Source organism: Centropristis striata, chromosome 16 (assembly GCF_030273125.1).
Source record: "Centropristis striata isolate RG_2023a ecotype Rhode Island chromosome 16, C.striata_1.0, whole genome shotgun sequence".
Classification (NCBI taxonomy): Eukaryota; Metazoa; Chordata; class Actinopteri; order Perciformes; family Serranidae; genus Centropristis; species Centropristis striata.
In genome coordinates this window covers 2563034-2588140 of record NC_081532.1, presented here as the reverse complement: position 1 = coordinate 2588140, position 25107 = coordinate 2563034, and the positions used below count along the sequence as shown (strand labels likewise).

The 25107-nt window shown below is 40.4% G+C and overlaps 1 protein-coding gene across 1 annotated transcript in view; it reads right to left on the bottom strand.

Annotated features, from left to right (window-relative positions):
- hs6st1a (heparan sulfate 6-O-sulfotransferase 1a) overlaps nt 1-24159 on the bottom strand; it is a 112002-nt gene extending 87843 nt beyond the window's left edge. Inside the window, exon 1 of the mRNA XM_059352879.1 lies at nt 23301-24159. Coding sequence (XP_059208862.1) covers nt 23301-23800 — 500 coding nt within the window. The 5' untranslated portion in view covers nt 23801-24159. The remainder of the gene's footprint in view (nt 1-23300) is intronic.
- Nucleotides 24160-25107: the final 948 nt, after the last annotated feature.

Sequence of the window (25107 nt, the reverse complement as noted above, 5' to 3'; positions counted from 1 at the left end):
TCTTTTCATACACTCGTTCACCCTCTTTTTTATACACTCACTCCTCGTCCCCTCCCTCTCTTTTAGCGCGGCGCTGAATGGCCCCCTCTCTCTGATGAGTGACTGATGAATGAAGTAGCTCTTTGAAGTCAAGAGTCACAGCAAGGCTGGTCAAGCGTGAAGAGATGCCGGACAAAGGACGGCGGGGAGAGAGAAGGGAGAAAGGAAGGAAGGGAGGAAAGTAGAAAACAGTGCGGGAGGGGGTGGGGGGGGCATTCAACAAGGGAAAACGTCAAACTGCGAAACATCCATAAAGTCAGCGAGGGACGGAGGTTGAATGTGTGTGGCAGAAACAGAGTGAGAGAGTGAGAGAGAGAGTGAGAGAGAGAGAGAGAGAGAGAGAGAGAGAGAGAGAGAGAGAGAGAGAGAGAGAGAGGAGAGAGAGAGAGAGAGAGAGAGAGAGAGAGAGAGCGGGGTCTGCATTTTTGCATGAGTGCCTCCAAGTATTTGCATTGTAGCTCAACATGCAAAAGGCCGAAATCACGCAAGTCATGACAGAGCAACATCGTTGTGAAACAGGCCTTCTGGACTACTTATTTATTTATTTATTCCTTTATTTAACCCTTTATAGCACTCCTGGGGATTGAAAATGTCAACCCTGAAGTGTTATTGGAGGATATTACAAGACTTTTTGCAAAATGTTTCATTTTTATATTGCAAATCGAGGTCAATTGAGTCATTATTATTAATATATTTATTATAGTCTCTTTCCCACAGCAACCCTAAATAGACAATAACACATCATCTGCATACATCACTACTTTATCTTTTACCTTTAAACTATTTATTATCTTTTTAGTCAACCTGGTCTCACAGGAATCCGTGAAATAGCCACGGATTTGCTTAACTCAAAATCCGTGGAATAGCGACGGAATCACTCAAATTTCCATGAAACTGACACGGATTTTGCTACAATGCAAGTTAATGACGGTCATATCCCGTGGCTATTCCAACATACAAAGTGATTATGTACATTCACTGAGTGAATATTTAGAAAATAAAACATATATTTCTCGCTAGAAATGTGATCAAAATCCATTTTTATGCAGAAGCTAAGTCAAAATATTGATTTTTTTCACTAAAAATGAGAGAACTGTCCGCCATGTTTTTTGTTCTGACCGCCGGGACCTTGAAAGTCACGTGACTTGGAACAAACCAATAGCAAAAAAAATATCCATGGAATAGCCACGGGATATGACTGTCATTAAATCCGTGTCAGTTTCACGGAAATTTGAGTGATTCCGTGGCTATTCCACGGATTTTGAGTTAAGTGAATCCGTGGCTATTTCACGGATTCCTGTGAGACCAGGTTCAAATTTTCAAAAGTCGAGAGTTTGTGCTTTTGAATGATATTGCAGTGATGATGACTTGATGGCTTTTTGTTTAATACCGTGAGAGTTTGTTCATAGAGCGTTTGTAGTGGAGCAAGTGTTGTTTTTCCAGTTTGAGACTACAGGGACAGCCTGGAGGTCTTCCTGTTTTTATCTCCCTCAAAATGCCTCGACTCTCCTTTTTTTATTGCTATGGACACACATAAGCCAACAGATTGCTTACGGGATGGATTTTTCTTTGAGTGCCACCACATTTAATTGCTTTTGGTGGTTTTCTTGTTTTATTTGTGGCATTACAGTCATCGTTTTGGTTTTCTGTTGCCATCTGCAGATGATTAGCCTCTTAGTCTTATGACCCTGGTATTTGTCTTTGTTTATATGTGTTTACAATCTTATCTAAATATTTTTTTTTTGTTTAAGCCCACTCACTCAATGCCCCTTAAGCAAGGAGCAGAAATGTTGCCTTCGTTATGATGTCAGCATGCATTAGGATTTGTTTTTAGCGGACTTAACTTTCCTTAGAAGTGAGGCAACATATTTTTTTTGGGAAACTTTTGAGCTACCACCAATAAATTCTTGGCTATCTGAGGATGATAGCAGCCTCTGACTGTTTGCTGCACAGAATATGGAATTTCGATGGCAGCAGTCATACAGAAGGCTGTTTGATAGTCATTGTTTTGGTCTGATTTGTCCAGAAATTAGAAAGAGGAGATAGTCTGCCAAGTCAAGCATAAAAACAAAACAAATTCTAAATGATTCAAATATCTGTTAAGAGCCAATGTGGTAGCTCGTTCTTACTGATTTATCCACAAAAGATGCATGTTGAAAATGGAAAGAACATCACAGGCTGAGTGTTAATGTCATCTGGCAATCAAACACATGCAAGTGTAGATTCCTGGTGAATTTGAATGCCATATCTTTCCTTTTTACCTCACAATCATTGCAACCAAATATAAAAAGTCTCCTGCCTCTAAGAACTATATACTGCAGTATTTGGCCTTCAAACTCATGGATCCATTATTCAAACTGGACTTATTGGATCATATTTCATGTCTCAATGGTACTTGAGACAATACAAATGTTGCAGCACAGTGCCAACCAATCTCTAGCCTCTCATGAGCCTGAAACTAATAGGTGTGCTTTTGCACAAATTTTGCATACTCTGACTGGTCAGCTACTTTCTTCCATTGCTGAGACTGGACAAAGGCGGGTCTCAGGCTTACACACTCAAACTTTGTGTATTATTCTTATGTTGCTGAGGTTTTTTTCACTGTTTTTTTCCTCCGTTCCCTCCCTCATGTTGTGCTGTATTTCTTTCTCGTCATCTCTGTCATATTGTTTGTGTGTTTTTATACGTTTGGACGGGTTGATGATTGCAAATTTCATTGTACTACCCTGGGCTTTCTGATTCTGATTCTGGTGTATGGCAAAGGAGTTAACCTCCCAACCCAATGAGTTTATTTTTTTAGTCAAGACCTGTTAGCTTTTTTAAGTTGTATTATATGGAATTGGGAAGTCTTGACGATCAGGTTTCCATCCATGTTGTAGTTTTACGTAATTGATTGAAGCAGAAAACAACAGCCCTTCAGTTTCATCAGGTGAAGTCTAGAAATGATGTTCCCCAACAACGAAACTGTATTGTCGATTACGTTTCAAGGGAAACACATTTTCCAGGACTAATTCATTAATAATCAAAGTCATCTAGTAAACCTAACTTTGTAGTTTTGTTGCCGAAACCTAACCAAACTGCAACCGTTGCGCAATAATCACATATTAAAATTGCGACTGTAACTACGGCTGGGCGATATGTCGATATAAAAGATATCTCAATATATTTTTAAATGTGATATGGAATAAGACCATATCACATATATCGATATAGTTAAAAATGTTTTCTTTCTTTACATATAAAAGCTGCCCTTACTAAGGTCTGTCATATTTAGCTCTTTTGTAATGTTTGTTATTCTTTTCTCATATACATATATTTATTTCGGGAAAAGATTGGCCTATTTTGTTTCAAAGGTTATTTTTATTTAAGATCTTTTTTTTTATTTTAATGTGCAATTTATGGAGCTTTGATTTGAAAAAAAAGAGGCATATTTGGCTTTGACTGAACATTTGCTCTCACTCCAGGATATATATCGTATATCGATATTCAGCCTAATTATATCGGGATGTGACTTTTGGTCCATATTGCCTCAGTTTCATCAGGTGAAGTCTAGAAATTATGTTCCCCAACAACAAAACTGCATTGTCGATTACGTTTCAAGGGAAACCTATTTTCCAAGACTAATGCATTTCTAATCAGTCATCTTTTACTAAACCTAACTTAGTGGTTTTGTTTCCGAAACCTAACCAAACTGCGGCCGTTTCGCAATAATCACACATTAAAATTGCGACTGTAACCAAGGGGAAAATTGATTTCCCTTCTACACATAATCATCAATATAGTCCCATAGTATGGAAATGTAAATGGTTTGGTAAATGGCTGTCAGGCTAGCTCGAGAGCTCTTAAGCCATGATAGGGAAAGTGCATCCATTAGTTGAAAATATGCCTCATCGCCAATTATGTTACCTTGTCAACCGCACAGTAAAAAAAAAATAAACAGGAAAATAAGATGTTCAGATAAAGCCGACAGATTATCTAAAAATATCTGGCTCGGCTTGACATTTATGAGTGGTTGATGAATGTGTATTAGCCTTGCTTTTCCATGTGTATCTAATATAAACACAGAGAGGCTTTTTAAATCTAAGACACTGGACTGACTCATGAAAATAGTCTTGCCTCAGTGGGACTGAGTTTTCCCTTCCTATTAAACTCCAAACAGAAAATCTATGTGCTTGTTAGGACAACCCAAGGCAAAATCTAAAATATTGATATATTTTGTGTCTTTTTCATGTACGAGTCTTTTGAATGTCACAGCAGTGTACTCTCTGCATGCATAGGCGCTTCTCGAAGTGATCTAATAGATTTCTCTGCATTTATTTTACATCTTGAAGTATATAAAAATGGCAGCAGGTGGAGGTTTTTCTTCTAAGACTTTGAAAGACAACACAAGGCTGCTTGCAGACATCTTACATCAATCTGGTGATTTCACCGTTACAAGACTACTTCTTGTAAAAAATACTTCTTTTATCTGGCTATCAGGGAGTTGAGGGGCTGAACCGGTTTCAAAGACCCACTTTATAGTGTTCCCTTTGTAATTTGGCAGTCACCCCAAGACCACCAGATCTTTCTGTGTGTGCACAAAGGGAAAAAAGCAATCGCACGCACAAAAAAAAAAAAAAAAAAAAAGAGGGCTTCTCCATCGTACAGTTCTCTAGGGTAAGAGAGAGAACACTACACTCCTCCCGTGCTTATCTCAATCTCACATCAGATCAGATCACTGGCAGATAAAAGCACTTCCTGACACATCACTTCCTCTCTCTGGAGGAAGCTGACACGCGCTGGGAACCCAAAACGACAGGGTGGTGGCGGGGAGGATGAAGAAGCGAAACTTTTTTTGACAGAGCGAAAGGGAGAAGCGGCGGGGGGAAGAGGGGAAACGAACGGGGGTATAAAAGGGGAAAGCAGAGGTGGAGTAAAAAAAAAAAAAAGAATGAAAGTATAGAGGCAGAAAAAGGTGAAAACTACACAGTCGTGGCCCAGATCCAGAGTGCCGTGTGGGGTGAAGAGGAGGAGGAGGAGGAGGAGGAGGAGCGGCGAGAGACAACGAGGTGAAGAGACACTAAGAATAGTATAACTGGATTAGCTTTAACACTGACCTTTATTCAGCAGGGTGGCACTCCCTCGCTCCCTCAATTGCTCTTTACTGCGTTACAGGAGAAGCCTGCCCTACTTTTTACTGTTAAGTTTTGACTCAACAAAAGGACTGGGCTGAGATTTCCAGATGAGGTGACATACTTATTTAACCCTTATTTGACCAAACCTGCCTCTCAAACCAGTCACTGCGTTTACAAGCACAGTTTAATCGAGCTATGCTTAAAAAAAAATCGATTTTGGCGTCTAATAGGACTTCTGTCCTTGTTCCAGTTTACATGCAACTGAGAAAACTGAATAACTGACGGGAACGTGTCCTCCGCCTCAACACTGGGTGGCGATATGAGTCGTTTCAGCAGGTTAATATGGCGCCTTTCTGTTGACCCCAGTTAGACACTTTGTGCCGTTGCTACTGACCGGCTAATGTGCGACCGTCTAATGTGACCAGCTAATGTAACCGGCTAATGTGACCGTCTAATATGACCGGCTAATGTGACCGGCTAATGTATGACCGTCTAATATGACCGGCTAATGTGACCGTCTAATATGACTGGCTAATGTGACCGGCTAATGTGACTGTCTATTGTGACCGTCTAATGTGCGACAGTCTAATGTGTGCCCGTCTAATGTGACCGTCTAATGTGTGACCGTCTAATGTGCAACCGTCTAATGCCTTTATTAATAAACAGAATGACGCAAAGTAGAGTCGGGTGACTGGACGGATATATCAGCTCTCTACGATTGGTTGGTACATTGCTGGTTTGATTCTTTTCGGTAATGTTTGGAGAGATTTATGTAATTTTTTGTTGCTTATATAACGGTCTGCCTTCAAAGAGGAAGTGAGAGTGCTTAGCAGGAAGTGCAAGATTGCAGAAAACACATATTGTGCAAATATGTCAGCAATCGGTTGTTGGGCAATATCGATCAAAAGTCATATCCTGTAATATTAGACTGAATATCGATACACATAAATATCCTGATATTTGTATCGCAAAGTGAGAGCAAACGTTCAGTCAAAGTCAAATCTGACATGTCACAAGTAGTTTTATAGAAACAGTTTATTTAAGTGAACATAAATACTGTATAACAACAGGAGTACCTTTTTTAAAATCAAAGCTCCATAAAGTGTGTGTGTGCATGCCTGGGGGTGACTATTGTGTTCAAACCATAATCACAACTTAATAATTATTATTAAAAATGTCTTAACAAGATGCAATAAAAGTTTAGTGAAAGTACAGTTGGCAACGATTTTGCCAGCTATAAAGACAACTGTCTGCGGCGAGTTTGGCCAGCTGAAGTTAATTACCATTAATTCCATGAATTGGCCGAATTACAAAATAAAAACGCATGGCAGATGTCTGCTTAATATGTTCTCTGCACGCTCAGATCTGTACTTTTTATACTCTGCTAAAGATGGTTTCCCCCCGGAGAAAGAAGCACCGTTCTGTATCACAGAGGGCCAAAGTAAAACTGAAACCTCAGGGTTCTGGGCCAAGAGGGATAAAAAACTTTGTTAAAAATTGCACTGACATTTGTAACAATGCTGAAAAGTAAACATCCAGCCTTGGAACTGAGCCGTTCTCAACAGTAGGTCCTCCTGTTCACTCCATATGTTAAGATAAAGATGGCAACAAGTTATGCACCCATGCTGTTACGCTCCTACATTTTCAAGCTGAGCTGCAGTTTCGGAGTAATAATAATTTCAGTTTTTATATTATTTCAACTGTTAAAATCATAATGGCCTCAACTTCTAACCACAACCTCGGTAATGGGTGCCAATTTCTCTTTAAATATGGAAAATAAACCCCAAGAACACACTTTATTTTCTAAAAAAAGGAGGCCTGATGAAAGAAAGAAAGAGTTACAGAAGCCAGTAGGATGGAGGCGTCGTGACTTCTGGCTCTCTATTCATGTTTGAAATGAATAGAGACGGCAGATGGACGGCTTCTTTTGCTGTTCAGTTATTCATCATCACTATTGAAAGGACAACTATGTAGCCTTTATTAATAAACAGAATGACGCAAAGTAGAGTCGGGTGACTGGACGGATATATCGGCTCTCTACGATTGGTTGGTACATTGCTGGTTTGATTCTTTTAGGTAATGTTTTGAGAGATTTTTTGTTGCTTATATAACGGTCTGCCTCCAAAGAGGAAGTGAGAGTGCTTAGCAGGAAGTGCAAGATTGCAGAAAACAAATATTGTGCAAATATGTCAGCAATCGCTGCTTGTTGGGCAATATGGATCAAAAGTCATATCCTGTTATATTAGGCTGAATATCGATACACATATATATCCTGATATTTGTATTGCAAAGTGAGAGCAAATGTTCAGTCAAAGACAAATCTGACATGTCACAAGTAGTTTTATTGAACCTGTTTATTTAAGTAAACATAAATACTGTATAACAAAAGGAGAACCCTTTTTTTTTTTTTTTTTTTTTTTTAAATCAAAGCTCCATAAAGTGCACATTTAAATAAAAAAATATCTTAAATAAAAATACCCTATGAAATAAAAAATATCTTCGCAAATCTTTGCAATAAATTATTTTCATCAGTCAGTATTCCAGGTTTTCCTCAATTAGTTTGTTTTTGATCATCATACATCCTAATTTTATGTTTTCTTTAATTTTTTTAAAATAAAATCCCTTTTTGTGTCACTACGCTTCTAATGCACAACATGGGCCAAAAATGACCCATATCCATCCAAGTAGTTTGATAAGCTAACTACTTAGCTAACTTATTGGCAAGTATTTAGCTAAGTTGCTTGCGAAGCGAACTACATAGCTAACTTCTTGGCTAAATAGTTAGCTTAGCAAGCTACTTAGCCAAGTAGTTAGCCATGTAATAATACAAAAACTTTTTTTCTTAATAAAGTATGAGAGGCAAAATGGAAATAATGATCAGTTGTTATCAAAAACAAAAACAAGATATTTAAAGAATACTTGTCATATTGTCAATATGTTGTGCATCAAAGGGTTAAGCTCATCTGAACTTGGTGGTGTTCATAAGTGACAATGATGCAGCTAAAACCTCCAGAGAATGGCAACAAGTGGACCTTGAGGAAAGTATTTTTCTAATCATCTCCTATTTCCAAGGTCAGAAATAAAGTTCAGTGCACAATAAACTGACTCTATTCTCCCTAATGTCTTTTGTGTAACAATTTGTTAGAATAAGCTTGATACAAACTTATTTTATTTCATGCCGTGTAGCTCACCAATAAGGCCTTGAATTAGGAAATAATAGAAATAATCGCAATGCCAACACTGGTCAGAAAATGAAAATTGCATATTCTCCTGGTATCAAGGCGCCCCAGGTATGAAAAGAGACGGAGCAGAACAGCAAAGTAAGCAACAGTGACACATTTCATCTGCACACACTGAGTCCCGCACATCAAATCACCATACAGACTTGCGAACACAGACCACACATTCACACGGCAAACACCCGGACACATGCAACCCCTGCTTGAATGCACAAATGAAGGCAGAGGACACACACACACACTCACACACACTCTCACACAGCAACTCTGGTGATCTACAGCTCTGCCCCCGAGCAAAGCAGACAAACCAAGTGTAGCAGAACGAAGAATCTCTGTTTTTTCCTTCGCTCTGTCTTTCCATGAATGGCATCAGCACTTTAGCTCTTCTGGTGGGACGCTCACATGCACAGACGCACACACACACACATGCACACGGACAAAAGACGGCGGAGTGCTGGGATGGCATGATGGGCAGGAAAATGGCGAGGAGTGATGGGAAAAAGACAGGGTGAGGCGTGGAAGGATGCAGACACAACGCTATCATTCATTCTCCATTTGGGATTTGGTAAAAGTTAGCCTACTGTGTGTGTGTGTGTGTGTGTTCCCAAAGAGAAGACAGTCCCAATCAGTTAAAGCTCCTCCCCCTAATTCAAAGAGGCAGTATGGGATTTGCATTTTTCCCACAATTCAATTAACACGCCTGTCAGCCTCTCCTCGGCGTTCACATGCCTCTGTTGGCCATCTCTCGCTCACACATATACAAACATGCTCCCACAGATTCATGAATAGTTGCATTTATTCATAAACACGCATGCAGAAAATTGACGCATTTACTTGTTTGTTTACGAATAAATGAGAAGCGCTCAGTGTGAGAGATGAGGAGAAGCTCCCGGGTCACATCCTGTCTGGACTTGTAAAAAGTAAAAAATAGATTCAAAATCACATTTTATGTTGGACTAAAGGACTAAAAAAGACACAAAATGACCAAAAAAGACACAAAGAGACACAAAATGACTGAAAGAGACATAAAATGACCAAAAAAAAGACATAAAATGACCAAAAATGACTAAAAAAAGACACAAAATGACTAAAGAAAAGACACAAAAAGCCCAAAAGACACAAAATGACCAAAAAAAGACACAAAATGACCAAAAAAAAAACACAAAAAGACAAAAAAAAAGACACAAAATGAAAAAAAAAGACACAAAAAGACACAAAATGACAAAACAAAGACACAAAAAGACACAAAATGACTACAAAAAAGACACAAAATTACTAAAAAAAGACATAAAATGACCAAAAAAAGACACAAAAGGTCTTAAGGTCTAAAAGGAATAGTTGCATTTATTCATAAACACGCGTGCAGAAAATTGACGCATTTACTTGTTTGTTTACGAATAAATGAGAAGCGCTCAGCGTGAGAGAGGAGGAGAAGCTCCCGGGTCACTTCCTGTCTGGACTTGTCACATTCAGGGACATGAAAAGACAGTGGTGTGCTGTTAATGGATGCAGAGAGCAGTCCCCCTGGATGTCTTTCTCTTTCCATCCCTCTGTCCTTCTCCATCTCAGGAGAAGGGAAAAGACATGGAGTGTCATCAAAGAATAGCTCGCCATAGGGTGGAGGGGGGGGGGGGGAGACAGACACTCAGGGTCGATACGTAGCGAGAGACCATAGAGACGAGGCCAAACCGGATTTAGAAACAGGAACCAGGATCAGCCGTAGACGCGCTGACTTTGCCGCGGGGCGGGCTAATGACTTCTTGTCTGATTAATAGCCTGTAATCCCATTCTCATGGATAGCATACCATAGCATTCCTCTGCACCACTCATTAACCACTATAGAAATGCCCACTAATCACTCACTCGCTTCTTCAGCTAGCAAGGCTAATGCTAGGCTAGGCTAATCAATAGGGAGTAATCCTGTTGGCGGAGCTGCTGCAGCGTAGCGCCCCTCATTACCAGCCATAGAAATGTCTGCTAATCATTCGCCGCACGGTTATTTGTCCACAGGGCCGCAGAATCACTTTGGTAGTGGCGAGGAGGGGGGGTGGGAGTGGGAGTGGGGGGGGTTTGACATTTGACAGTCGGCAGCAGAGGGTGGAAGAGACAGACTGACACACAGAGTCACAGAGGCTGTGTAATGATTAAGAAACACATCAGTCTTGCTTTTCTTTCTCTCCCCATCTGTCCTCTGTGTCGAGCATGCAGCCAGATCGGATCCGGCGAGGCTCTGCTCAATGTCGGCGTCATTCAAGTTTTATCAATCAATAAAAAAACCCTCTAGGATCCATAATGGCTAATCAATAATGAAGGCTTGCAGGCAGAGCAAAGATAACCCTTCAAAGGCCGCCGACGGAGACGGTCGCCAGCGATCAGGCGGTTCCCTCTCCTCGTCTCCTCGTCTCCTTGTCCTGTCTTTACTATGCACTGAGGTGAAACAGCTGGAGCAAATCAATGGCGGCAACAGCCTTAACTCAACTTGACTGGCCTCGTTTGCACTTTGGGCAGTTTAATGTTAATTCTGTGATCCTTCTACACAATGCAAGAATCTATACTTTACTCTCACAATCAGCATTTACACACAGTTTGGCTTTAATCAGGCCTTTTCACCTTCTGATCAACTACAGCCAAACATTTGGCTGCAGGCAGTCTTTATGGCAGGGAGTTAAACTTTAACCCTGTGGAGTCTCCAAAAGCTCCAATTCATGACTTCCTCATGACATCCAGACTAGAAAACAAAGCAGCGTGGAGCCCTACTGTAAATTTACCTCTAAAGTTCTGGCTGTAAACTCCATGAGGCCAGTTTCAGTTTGATGATGATATACCAAGTAAAACTGGAGACAAGCTCAAATAGATTTAGTATCAAATGATAGAACTGGATGAAACCCTCTTATATGTTAGATTTGCAACATTTAAAATTCTTTATTGAGCATGATAGTGTTTGGAAAGTAAAAAATAGATTCAAAAATCACATTTTATGTTGGACTAAAGGACTAAAAAAAGACACAAAATGACCAAAAAAAGACACAAAATTACTAAAAAAAAAGACACAAAATGAACAAAAAAGACACAAAATGAGAAGACAAAATGACCAAAAAACCCCAGAAGAAGACACAAAATGACTAAAAAAGACACAAGAACAAAAAAGACACAAAATGACAAAAGACACAAAATGACCAAAAAAGACACAAATGACCAAAAAAAAGACTCAAAAAGACACAAAATGACTAAAAAAAGACACAAAATTAACAAAAAAAACATAAAATGAGAAGACAAAATGACCAAAAAAACCCACAGAAGACAAAAAATTACTAAAAAAAGACACATAATGACCAAAAAAAGACACAAAATAACTAAAAAAAGACACAACAAATGACGAAAAAAAAGACAAAAAGACACAAAATTACTTACAAAGACATGAAAAGGATTTAAAAAATGGATAAAGTAGCCCATGACTCCATAGAGTTAAAGCCCTGTGTGCGTGTGTGTGTGTGTGTGTGTGTGTGTGTGTGTGTGTGGCCAGGGGCCCGACAGCGGTAGCCACATATCCTCTTGAGCTAAAGTCTGGACTGTGAGTTGTGATGCTGGTTCTACGTTGGGCTGACCCGAGGCTGAACCGGAGCTGAACTCTTGTTTTGAGGGAAGCAGCGGTGGAGCAGAGAGAGAGAGGCCTGTCAACACTCGCCCCGAGCTCCTCAGGAGGAAACACATAGGGGCTATATCACACTCCTTATGTGTGAGGTAGCGCGTGAGTCCACCATCCTGCCACGATATCACGAAGAGCATATCACAAAGGCTGAAGAGCCACTTGCTTGAGTGCATAATCCGCTGTTGGTGGGCTGATGGAGTGAGGAGTTTCAGACTAATATTGCTCTTACAGTGTTTCCCCGAGGTTTACAGCTTTTGTGTACATTTTTAAGTAAAATGCATCGATCTTGTGCACTTTGAGAGCTAAATAAGAGCAAACACCTCACATTATGTGGATGTTGTGGCTGGGGAAAGGGACGTCTGGAATGCCCTGCTTTGCCTGCTGCCCCCGCGACCCGGCCCCGGATAAGCGGAGGAAAATTGATGGATGGTTGGATGGAGATACCCCGACATAGAATCTTTGTTATCCTACTTGTGCTGCTGTTAGCTGGCCCTCCCTCGAATAATTTTTTTTTCCTCCATAAAAAGCCTAAATTTAGTGGCCTCTCGCAGATTCTAATGCCACCATTCCATCATATATCACTGAATCATTGCATATTTCATTATTGTAAAGGAGAATAAAGGTTATTGGATGTTTTATTTAAGGCAGGGGCCTCAAACTCAAATTACCTGGGGGCCGCTGGAGGCAGTATCAAAATGACCAAAAATAATTGTTAGTTTAGGTATAGTTACCGTTTTAAAGAGAGGGCTGGGCAATATATCGATATATTTTTAAATGTGATATGGAATTAGACCCTATCGCATATATCGATATAGTTCAAATTTGCACTGTGATCCTTGCTCCAGGCAAGCTGCGGCTTTTATTTAAGATATTTTATTATTTAAATGTGCTCTTTATGGAGCTTTGATTTAAAAAAAATACATATATACACTCATGTTATACAGTATTTATGTTCACTTAAATAAACAGTTTCAATAAAACTACTTGTGACATGTCATATTTGACTTTGATTGGACGTTGACTTTTTGATTGGGACGAGAAAAGAAGACAACGCTTTGTTTTATATGTCACATGCCAAAAAAAGGCTGTTTGAAATATCAAAAAACAAAAGCTCTTGACCAATTACCAGAAATGACATTTCAAAGCTGCTTATTTTCTCTGACCATCAGACTCTCCAGTCAAAAAAAAAAAAAAAAAAGACTTGTGTTATAATGACGGTAAAGAATCTGTCAGCATGCATTTGGTGTTTTTACATTAGATGAGACAAAAATGAATTGCCTACTTAAAAGTTAATTAATCCACTAACGGTTGAAGTACTAAATGTGAACACTAATTTATCCAAAAAGTTGACATAACCTACTCTGTGCATTCCCATCAAGAAATTATTATTTCACTATAACTATTGAAATAAATATTCAGGTTTTATTACTTTTTTTTCCTCTTGAAATTAGGTCTTATTTTGTATATTTGACTTAAATTGAACAATAATGATGAAAAAAATATGAAAATGATATATACATTTTTTTTGGTCATGAGTTGCCTTAAAAAGGTGAAAAGAAAATTGGTAATACTTTTTTTTCTACATGTCCGAAAACAGTCCTTTTTGACCCCTGAGGACCATGGGTGCATAGTCAACGGGAGGACTACCAACGGTTAAAAGTATTGTTTTTGCATCGGTATTAAAGATGCAACCCTACCTATGAAAAGAAAAGACGACAATGCTTTGTTTTATATGTCACATGCCAAAAAAAGGCTGTTTGAAATATCAAAAAACAAAAGCTCTTGACCAATTACCAGAAATGACATTTCAAAGCTGCTTATTTTCTCTGACCATCAGACTTGACCAAAGACTTGTGTTATAATGATGGTAAAGAATCTGTCAGCATGCATTTGGTGTTTTTACATTAGATGAGACAAAAATGAATTGCCTACTTAAAAGTTAATTAATCCACTAACGGTTCAAGCACTAAATGTGAACACTAATTTATTCAGAAGAGGCATTAAAGAAACACAAAATGTTCTTTAATGCCTCAGTCTGTAAATCCATTCCTCACACACTTCACATCAATCAGGTACACTGAGGTATTAGGTCACCATCGGTAAAGCCATTATAGAACCTGGTTCCCACTAAGTGAAGGTGCTTTGAGCTGAGTAAACAGGCTGGGAATAACTGGCTGGAGGGATGTGGGAATGTTTGTTGGGAATGCTGGAACGTGGTGCATTCAAAGTCGCAGGATGAGCGGACGTAACCGGCTTTGGAGCGCCTGGCCGCCAGCGCTTAAACCCGGCTAATCTGATTGGATTAACACCAACCTGCCTGGCTCCACATGAGCGCGCACACGCACGCGTATAGACACACACACACCAACACAAACACATACCCTATTTCCTCAAATAGTAGCCGGGGCTTCTATTAATAAAAAATCAGTTTGGGACCCGGCTAATAATAGGGGCAGGCTATTATTTGAAAGAAAATCAGAGCAGCTCTGACCGGCACTTTTTAGAGTGTTTTACACAGCGCATTGTAGCCAGTTACCTGGATGTCGGCCATATTGGAAGTACTCGGATGTAAACAAACAATGAACAGCACGCTGAATGTTCATTTTAAGCAGGATTTAAAATGTCTAAACTACTAAAAAGCCCAGAAGAACGTGCGTAAACGGCTCGACTTTACAGAGAATGACTAGGACAGCAGGAGAAACAACCATATTTACCTACAGTACTAACTCGTGTGGAGAAACTTCAAAATACAGGTGTTGTGTGGAAATCTGTCACCCGTCAAATGAGGTTTCCTGAATGGTGTTCTCCGTAGCATCACCTCCGCGGTTGGAGTTAGGATTTAAGTTTAAGGTGAGGCCTTGTAGAGAGAACTGTTTGGGGTTCAGGTAAACTTGGGCTCATGTTAACAACTTAAAGGACGACTGGTTGGGGTCAGGTTGGGTGCAAAAAGACACAAAATGACAGAAAAAAAGACACAAAATTACTGAAAAGACACAAAATTACTAAAAAAAGACACAAAATGACCAAAAAAGACACAGAATTACCAAAAAGACACAAAATTACTAAAGAAAAAGACACCAAATGACCAAAAAAGACACAAAATTACTAAAAAAAAGACACAAAATGACCAAAAAAAGACACAAAATTGCTAAAAAAAAACCACAAAATGACCAAAAAAAGACAGAATTACTAAAAAAAGACACAAAATTACAAAAAAAAGACACAAACTTACTTAAGCTAAGGGGGACACATATCGACGGGGGAACAGACTTTGACATAACACCGCTAAAACACCCGGCTTATAAAAGAGGCCGGCTTTTATTTACTAAAAATCAGTTTTTACACCCGGTTACTAAATGAGGCCGGTCATTAATAGGGGCCCGGCTTTAAATCGAGGAAATGCAGTATATGCACGTTATGCCAATCAGCAGGCTGCCTCTGCAGCTTCCTGGAGTTCATCTGGATTCTGGGTTGTGCTGGCTGGCTGGCCGGCTGACGGCACCACGCTGAGCCACCACATGCACCCGCATCCGCTCTCACGCCACACACACACACACACACACTCACACACACTGAGCCATCTTAGAGTGCAGTGATTTGTGCTGTGAATCTGAAACAGACCTATTGAAAGAAGAGTAATGCCCAGTGCTTGACAACCGTGCTAATTGACTAGCCCCCTCCCCAGCAATGAAACTAAACGTTTTCACCCCACCGTCTTTTATCTTTTCAATCATTCCCTGACAGCTCTCCTCTTGTCCCATCCCATCCTCTTCCTCATATCGCTCTTCATCACCCCCATCTCCCCCCTCTCTCTCTCCATGCCCCCCCTCATACTCATACATGTAATCATTCATTAGAACCAAGGCAGTTGTCCATTAGGCAAAGCAGCCATTTTGGAAATTGCAGCAAATCTTCCATGAAAAGACATTTCCTCTAATGCGGTAGTCACGCTCGGAGGGAGAGGGAGAGGAAGATGGCAAAAGGAGAGAAAGAAAAGACGAGTGGGCAGAGATGGAGAGAGGAGAGGAGAAGAGGAGGAGGAGAGAGAGAGGGAAAAAGTGAAGGAGAGAGATAGAGAGTGAGCCCCCCGGCCATAAAGCCACCAAGCGGAAAGCAAGCCTGCTGTTTGATTAGAGAGTGACACCATCACGGAGGGAGGGAAGGAGGGAGGAAAGGATGGAAGGAGAGGGAGGGAAAGTGTTTTAGAGGCAAGCAGAGGGGATGAAGAGGAGGCGGGGAGAGAAAGAGATGGAGAGGAAAAACAGGGAGTGATTTGAGAGGGCCGAGATAGAAGCTGTAAAATTAGCCCCATCACTTCGCTTACTAAGACGCTCTGACACACTGGGATTAAAAACACACACACACACACACACACACACAGTCACGAGATGCGTGCACAAACACACATGCACAGGACAGATGGTATCCCCCATCTGAAAGTGCGGCTATAATTTGAGTAAAGTGGTAGATATCTCCTTAACCAATTAGGAGCCCCATATCTCCTTGCATTAGAGGTTGTGTTTGTTTGTCTCACACACTCATTAGTGTGTGTGCAACTATGTATGTGTGTGTATTAGGGCTGGGCGATATGGGCCCTGGTTGGTAGAGCGGGTTGCCCACTGATCGGAGGGTTGGTGGTTCGATCCCCGACCATGGCAGCCTACATGTTGAGCTATCCTTGAGCAAGATACCCAAATTGCTCCCGATGCTGCGTTCATCGGTGTGTGAATGAATTCTCAATGGTGGCAGGTGGCCTCTGCCACCAGTATGAATTTGTGGGTGAACGGGTGAATGAGCACAGTCTGTAGTGTGAAGCGTTTTGAGTGGTCGCAAATCGACTAGGAAACTTGAAAAGCGCAATATAAGTGCAGGTCCATTTACCATTTAGTTACAGTCGCAATTTTAATATGTGGTTATTGCGCAACAGTTGCAGTTTGGTTAGGTTTCAGCAACAAAACTACTACGTTATGTTTAGTAAAAGATGATTTTGATTAGAAATGCATTAGTCCTGGAAAATGGGTTTCCCTTGAAACGTAATCAACAATGCAGTTTTCGTTTGTTTGGGAACATCATTTCTAGACTTCACCTGATGAAACTGAAGGGCTGCCTCAATTAGGGCTGGGCGATATGGACCAAAAGTCATATCCCGATATATTTAGGCTCGATATATACAATATATATCCTGATATTTTTGTCACAAAGTGAGGGCAAATGTTCAGTCAAAGTCAAATATGACATGTCACATTTAGTTTTATTGAAACCATTTATTTAAGTGAACATAAATACTGTATAACAACTACGAAATGAAATAGGCCAAAGTTTTTCTGATATAAATATATTAGCCATTTTGAAACATAATCAACAATGCAGTGTCGGGAACATCTTTTCTAGACTTCACCTGACGAAACTGAAGGGCTGCCTCAACTAGGGCTGGGCAATATGGACCAAAAGTCATATCCCAATATATTTATGCTCGATATATGATATATATCCTGATATTTTTGTCACAAATTGAGAGCAAATGTTCAGTCAAAGTCAAAGCTGAATATGACATGTCACGAGTAGTTTTATTGAAACAGTTTATTTAAGCCTTTATCGGGCGAAGAACCATATTTGGTAACTTCAGCGGATATCCAAAATAAAAATAAAAAATATTTCGAGAAAAAAGCTGCAAATTTACAAGATTAAAGTGGAAAATCTTCAAGAAAAAAGTTGCAGATTTAAGAGATTTAAAGTGGCAAATCTGTGTGAAAAAAAGTCACAGATTTACGAGAAAAAAGCTTTTTTCTCGCAGATTCACCACTTTAAATCTCGTAAATTTACTTCTCAAAATATTATCCCCCTTCCTGGGTCCGTTTGGTTTTTTTTTTTTACACATTCTGGCTGTATGTAATATCCTCCAATATTCTCTAGGGTTGAGATTTGGAATTTGCAAGTATTTCAATGAGTGCCCTATTAAGGGTTAAGTGAACATAAATACTTGTACAGGAGTACCTTTAAAGCTCCATAAAGCACCCATTTAAATACAAAAAAATCTTAAATAGAAGCCGCAGCTTGCCTGGAGCAAGGATCATAGTGCAAATTTGAACTATATAGATATATGTGATATGGTCTAATTCCATATCACATTTAAAAATATATGGAAATATCTTTTATATGGATATATCGCCCAGCCCTAGTGTGTATACGAAAGTGTCCCATGGGATCAGTGAAGAACATTAAAACTGATATAAGAGGTGGGAAATGACAAATCCACTGTGAGTGGCTCTGAGGCGAGTCTGTGAGTTCTTTTCTCCCACAATGCCTCTGTTCATCTCGATCTCATCTCATCACCGATCAAAGACAGACCTGTCTCTCCTATTACCAGCCATTCATCTCGCTGCTGCTCGCTGCTGCTTAATGCGCCTCCCCGACGAAGCTGACACATTTGTCACCAGACCAAACTGAGCCTAATCCATCGCAGCGGTTTTTTTCCCTCCCGCAATTTATGATATACTGAATTTGAAAAAGCGCCGTATTCAATCCAATTTCCTCAATGTCTCAGAAACGTTTTTATGCTTTCTTGAAGTAGAAAACATTTTGAAGAAGCTGCGCAACACACTGTGATACAGTAGGATCAATAAATAATACAGCCATGACAACAAGGGCCTGGAAACTGTTACACTGTCAATAGAAAACAGTTCGATAGTGGCTTTGGACTTTCAAAAGGAGGTTCTTTTAAAGAAAATCTAATAAATGTCAGACTGGCTGTCTCGCTGTCATTACACTCTTTGCTTTACAATATAAAAGATAATTAGATTAATTTGCAGAATTTTGATAATCGATTAATTAAAGTCATTTATTTTGGCAGGTTCTCAAATGTGAATATGATTTCTTGACGTTCCGTGATAATAAATTGAATATATTTCAATAAATTAATGTCTTTTGGAGTGTTAGTCAGCTGAAACAAACCATTTAAATATGTCAACACAGGCTCTGCAATCTTGTAAAGTGCACTTTTTTTTATGATTTCATAGCATTTTTCTGGCACCAATGATGAAAATAATAAATAAATTGTCTGTTGCAGGACTTAACATGAGCACATATGTTTGTTTTCGTCAGAAAATGACACCAATATGCCAGTAAATGTCAATACTTATACAATAACTTTCAATTCTTGAGTCTATTTGTCTGTTTTTGACTTCTCCCATTTTGTCCTTGTGGATGTTTTCTGACATCCAGGAGGCGTATTTATGCGCTTGAATCCAGCTGATGGAAATGGTCCTAATTCACATTTTATTTTTGCAGCGTTTGAAATGTTTGTGTAAAATCCACTTGACAGCTGGATGAGAACACAGCTGCAGAGAGGTGCTGGATCCCGCTACAGTAGAACTGCTGCGGTTGCGTGGTCAGAGATGTCTAGATATGTTGTTTTGTCTGCTTTCTCTTTCTCACACTTAACAATGCAGCTCCTAAACCGCTTCCGCCGCCAAGCGCGCAGGTATGAGGTGTGTCAGACACGTAAAAAAAAAAAAAAAAAAAAAAACACTGGCTGGAGCTACAGGCTGTTTGTCTCAATACGCACAGCTGATTTTAAAGCCTCTGCGTACGACACTGCGCCAAGAAATCCCTCTCCAGTGTTCTGTAAACACAGATGATCTTTTTCACACTTTCTCTGGCCTTTTCACCACACTGCTACTGCCCTCGAGACAAATGTCCCTAAACAAGCATTACCACAGTGACACGACAGAGTCAAACAAAGAGGGATAGAAGGACTTAAACATACACAGACAGCAGCATATAGAGAAAAACAGGAAGGGGAAACAGTGAGAGTGTGATTCTCTTCAAAGCTCCTCATTGCAGCGATTCACTTCACTTTCCTGTGGAAGTGGAGGTACGTGTAATATGGAGCAGCATTGTTTTTCTTCAGGGTGCTATTAAGCATGTAGTCCCTTGTTTCTGCTGTCAGGAGTGATAGGGTAGTCGATTATACCAGAGGCAAGAGATCCTCTCCCATGCATGCATACCCACGCTGCAAAAAAAAAAAAAAAAAGGTGTGTCTAAAAACAAGATAAAAACACTTAATCTGAGGGAAATGATCTTGCTGCATGGGTAGATAATTTCACTTGACAAGATTTCCTAAATTCCGAGATTTCTTATCAGGGGCCGGGTCGCGGGGGCAGCAGGCTAAGCAGGGCATTCCAGACGTCCCTCGCCCCAGACACAACGTCCAGCTCCTCCTGGACCCCGAGAGATATAATAATCCCTCCCATGACCCCTAGAGAAGTCTCGCATGTTGAACACTTAAAATAAGAAATGAACTCTTAAAAACAAGATAATTAAAGCTACAAGCAGTGATGAACTGGCCCGAGCAGAGTGTCCTGACAATTATTTGTTTCTTACCAAGATAAAAAAAACTTTAGATTTAGAAGTGTTGGTTATTTTATCTTGTTTTAAGAGTTAACTTCTTATTTAGAGGGGCGCCTGGAATGCCCTGCTTGGCCTGCTGCCCCCGCGACCCGGCCCCGGATAAGCGGACGAGAATGGATGAATGGATGGATGGACAATCTTAATTCAAGAAACCTTGTCAAGTGAAATTATCTATCCATGCAGCAAGATCATTTCCCTCAGATTTAGTGTTTTATCTTGTTTTAGACACACCTTTTTTGCAGTGCATATGCACAAATATGCAACACTATCTCTCACTGCACTGCAAAAACCAAGTGGCAAAAAATAAGAAATAAATAACTAGAATTAAGCAAATACATGCTAGAAACAAGTAAAAGTATCTGCCAGTGCAGTAAGTACATTTTTCTTCTTGTCAAGTTAAATTATCTGTCCATGCAGCAAGATCATTTCCCTTCAGATTTTGTATTTTATCTGGTTTTTAGACATATTTTTTTTGCAGTGCAGATCTTTCTCATCTACGCTGCCGCCTTCCTGCCTCTTTCCGTTCCCCCGGCCTCTTCAGGTGCACACAAACACACACATAAACACACTCCCGTGCAAGTTCAGGCTTTCAAAACAGAGCTCACAAAGTGATGAAAGGCCGTTTATCCTGCTTCCACTGTGATATCTCGGCTCGCCATGCAGAATGGCCGGACACGTTATCACCTCTGACCAGGGGAAACCACGGGAGTCAGGACTGACGCCAGCAGCAAATACCAGCGCTAGTGTGTGTGTGTGTGTGTGTGTGTCCCAGCAGTAATAATCACCCGGATTAGAGCGGAGCCAAACCCCCGCAGGGTCCCCCCCTCTCCCCCCCCCCCTGCAGACCCAGCCCAGCCCTGCCCAGCCTGCAGCTCTGGTTCCCAGTTAAAGCAGCCATGGGAAGCAGAGCAGCCGGCCTGACAATCTCCACCAGAGAGAGGGCGAAAAACACTTCTTTCTTTCTTTCAATTCCCTCGTCTTTCCTAACCCCCTTTGTCCTATCGATCAGCCATAGCCAAAATAAAATATTGAACAAGCTCAGGCAATACAAAGACACATAACCCATTCAACAAGCATAGCCTTTAACCACAAGGGTGCAGTGAAATGGAAGTTGATACAGCCGTCGATATGTCTGGGTGAGGGATGCAATATGTTGGCAACAACAATAGGGAGGTGCGGAGAAGAAAATGGGTTATAACTTAATAAGAATGCAACGCGTCGTGTCTGGATACTTGCAGTCAATGCAACGGATTATTACAGAGTGGAAATGTTGCCTGGATGTATTACAACACCTCCCCACGCTTGAAATACATTCAGCCAGACCTCAGCGTGTGATCCAGTGGGAGGGCACTGTGATATAGGCACCTATCAACAATTGTCAGAAGCTCCGTTGAGCTCCTGTGGCATTTGTGACAGCGCAATGTTGAAATGTCGATCTCCATTTGTCTCCCAGCATCCGTTATCAATCCAGTCTCAGGAAGGGAAGACGCACACCGTCCATAACATAACACGCTTCTGTCATTTTAACTCTACTGTAACAGCGTCCCACCCACTGAGAAGAAAGACCTTTGTTTCAAGATTACACAGCAACCAATTACATCCATTAACATCCCGTGGGGGGACTTTGATATGTTTGTGATATCCAGTTATGGCGTTACAACACCATTATCCTACCTTTTTGTTATGCTTTATCATATCTGGGAGCACTATGGTACATTTCTGTAGTATGAACTGGGCCAGAAATAGCTGCGCAGTCGAGTAAAGTTTCGATATTATGTGTGAAGAAATGCTTTCAATTTTTATCATCATGTTATGTTAGGCCTGTTATAATTGGCTCTCCAGAGGAATAAGCTGCATTAAAGGCTGTTTTGTAAAAGCAGACAAAGCTGTGTGAGAAGCACAGCTGTCAAGAGGAGTTGGAAAAATGTTAATAATTTAATTATTTCTGATTAGTTTGATTCTAATTATAGGTTAGTTTGATTAATGATGTGATCAGTGTGATTGAAACCTCACAGCAGCAACAGCTTTGTGAGTTTACAGTGACCTCATTGTACTTTCAGGTAAAAAAATGTCTCTACTGTGGGATCAAAATGCAAAATGAATCTGTAATTAAGTCTAAAAGTTTCACTCATATAATCCTAAATATGTCATGGAGTTGCTATAGATTCCTTATGTTATTTCCCATACCTCACATTTAAAAATTCATCATAATCTGTGCGAGAAGCACAGCTGTTACGAGTCGTTAGAAAAAAGGTTAATAATGTAACCATTTCTGATTAGTTTGATTCTAATTATAGTTTAGTTTGATGATTGAAACCTCACAGCAGCTAGTTTACAGTGACCTCATTGTACTTTCAGGTAAAAAAATGCTCCACTGTGAGATCAAAATGCAAAATGAATCTGTAATTAAGTCTAAAAGTTTCACTGATATAATCCTAAATATGCCATGGAGTTGCTATAGATTTCTAATGTTATTTCCCATACCTCACATTTTAAAAATGTCCTCATAATCTGTGCGAGAAGAGTAAGAGTAGTTAGAAAAATGTTAATTATTTCTGATTAGTTTGATTCTAATTATAGTTTAGTTTGATTAATGTGATCATTGTGATTGAAATCCCACAGCAGCTACAGCTTTGTGAGTTTACAGTGACCTCATTGTACTTTCAGGTAAAAAATGTCTCTACAGTGGGATCAAAATGCAAAATGAATCTGTAATCAAGTCAAAAAGTTTGAGTGATATAATCCTAAATATGTCATGGAGTTGCTATAGATTCCCCAATATGCACAACATGTTATTTCCCCCAAATTCTTCAGCCAAGAAAGCAAAAAAAAAAAATCAAAAGATCTTACCTCTGATTTTTCTGCTTGTTCTCCTTCTTGTTGAGGACCCCCGGCACACAGTTGGTGAGCTCGGTCCAGTCGGCGTGCAAGCCGCAGCTCCAGCCGGTGGAGAACCGGGAGAAGAGCCAGGTCTCCTTGCGGTTCGGCCGGTAGCAGGTACACTTCTTCTGGCCCGGTCTGCAGTCGCAGGGGACCTCCAGACGGACATTCTGCACCAGGTGCCTGCCGAAGGTAGTCCCCCCGGTCTTCTGGATGTGCAAAAACACGATCACGTCCTCCCCTTTTATCTGGAAATCGACCGTCCTCTGCAGGTCCCTGACGGGGAAGAAGTATTTCTTAACGTAGTGGGGGTCCGGAGTGGGGAAGATGTCCCCCTCGTCTTCCTCCGTGAAATAACCGTGCGGGGAGCCGAAATTGATCACCCCGGGAGCCACGTACTGATACAGAATCAGCATGAAACACACGGATCCGACGACGATCAACAAGAATTTGCTGCTCCTCTCGACCATGTTCCTTCCCAGTGCGGCTCCGTTGGGACGCTACCATTCCCCAGTCAGACGCCCAGCAAGGAGCACCGCGCGCGGCTTCATGCTCGCTCCGCTCCGCCGACAAAACGACTCGCTCTCCGTTCCTTTTTCCCGGGCTCAGGAGTGGCTCAGTGCGCGCGAGGCGACCGGCGGACTTGGCTCATGGCTCAACCGACACCGTTCAGCAGTTTCAGCTCCGTGAAAGACGCATTGTGAGAGTCCGAAGCCCCCCGGTAGCACCGACCGACCGACCCTCCCCCGTTTACTTCTTTACTTTGGGCTCCACACACACACACACTCACACACACAACAGGCTCTCTACTGCATCACCACCACGGAGCTCTGTGTACCCAGGATGCAGCGCGACGGACGGACGGACGGCTACCTTTACAACCTCTCTCTCTCTCTCTCTCTCTCTCTCTCTCTCTCTCTCTCTCTCGCTCTCTCTCTCTCTCTCTCTCTCTCTCTCTCTCTCGCTCTCTCTCTCTCTCTCTCTCTCTCTCTCTCTCTCTCTCTGTGAAAGCCAAATGAAACGCTTTAATTTATTGGTTCACACGCGACGACCGCGTCATCCGCCGACAGCCAATCACTGATCGCCTTACATGGAGACAAACAGTTGAATTAACAAGTAAAACAACTTTATACAGTGTTTTTTACCCCCTAAAACAGAAAAATGTTTCAATTTTAAATATAAAAACATTATTATTACCACCATATTGGTTACCTGAAAAAAATTTTTTTTGACATTTTGAAATCGAAACAGTATAAAAAATACGTATATTAAACCAAATGAAAAGGAGAATCGCTTTGATTTATTGATTCACACGCGACGCCCGCGTCATCCGCCGACAGCCAATCACTGATCGCCTTACATGGAGACAAACAGTTGAATTAACTAGTAAAACAACTTTATACAGTGTTTTTTTCTTTAAAACGGAAAAAGAAAACGTTTCATAAAACCATTACATTATACCACCATATCTATTTAGAAATATATAAAAAAGAGATTATAAAGAAAATATTTTGAATTTTTTTGACATTTTGAAATCGAAACAGTATAAATAATAAATTTTCCCCCCTAAAACAGAAAAATGTTTCAATTTTAAAATATAAAAACATTATTATTACCACAACATCTATGTAGAAAAAAGCTAGATTAGAAAATAAATATATAAAAAGGGATTATACAGAAAATATTTTGAATTTTTTGACATTTTGAAATCGAAACAGTATAAAAAATACGTATATTAAACCAAATGAAAAGGAGAATCGCTTTGATTTATTGGTTC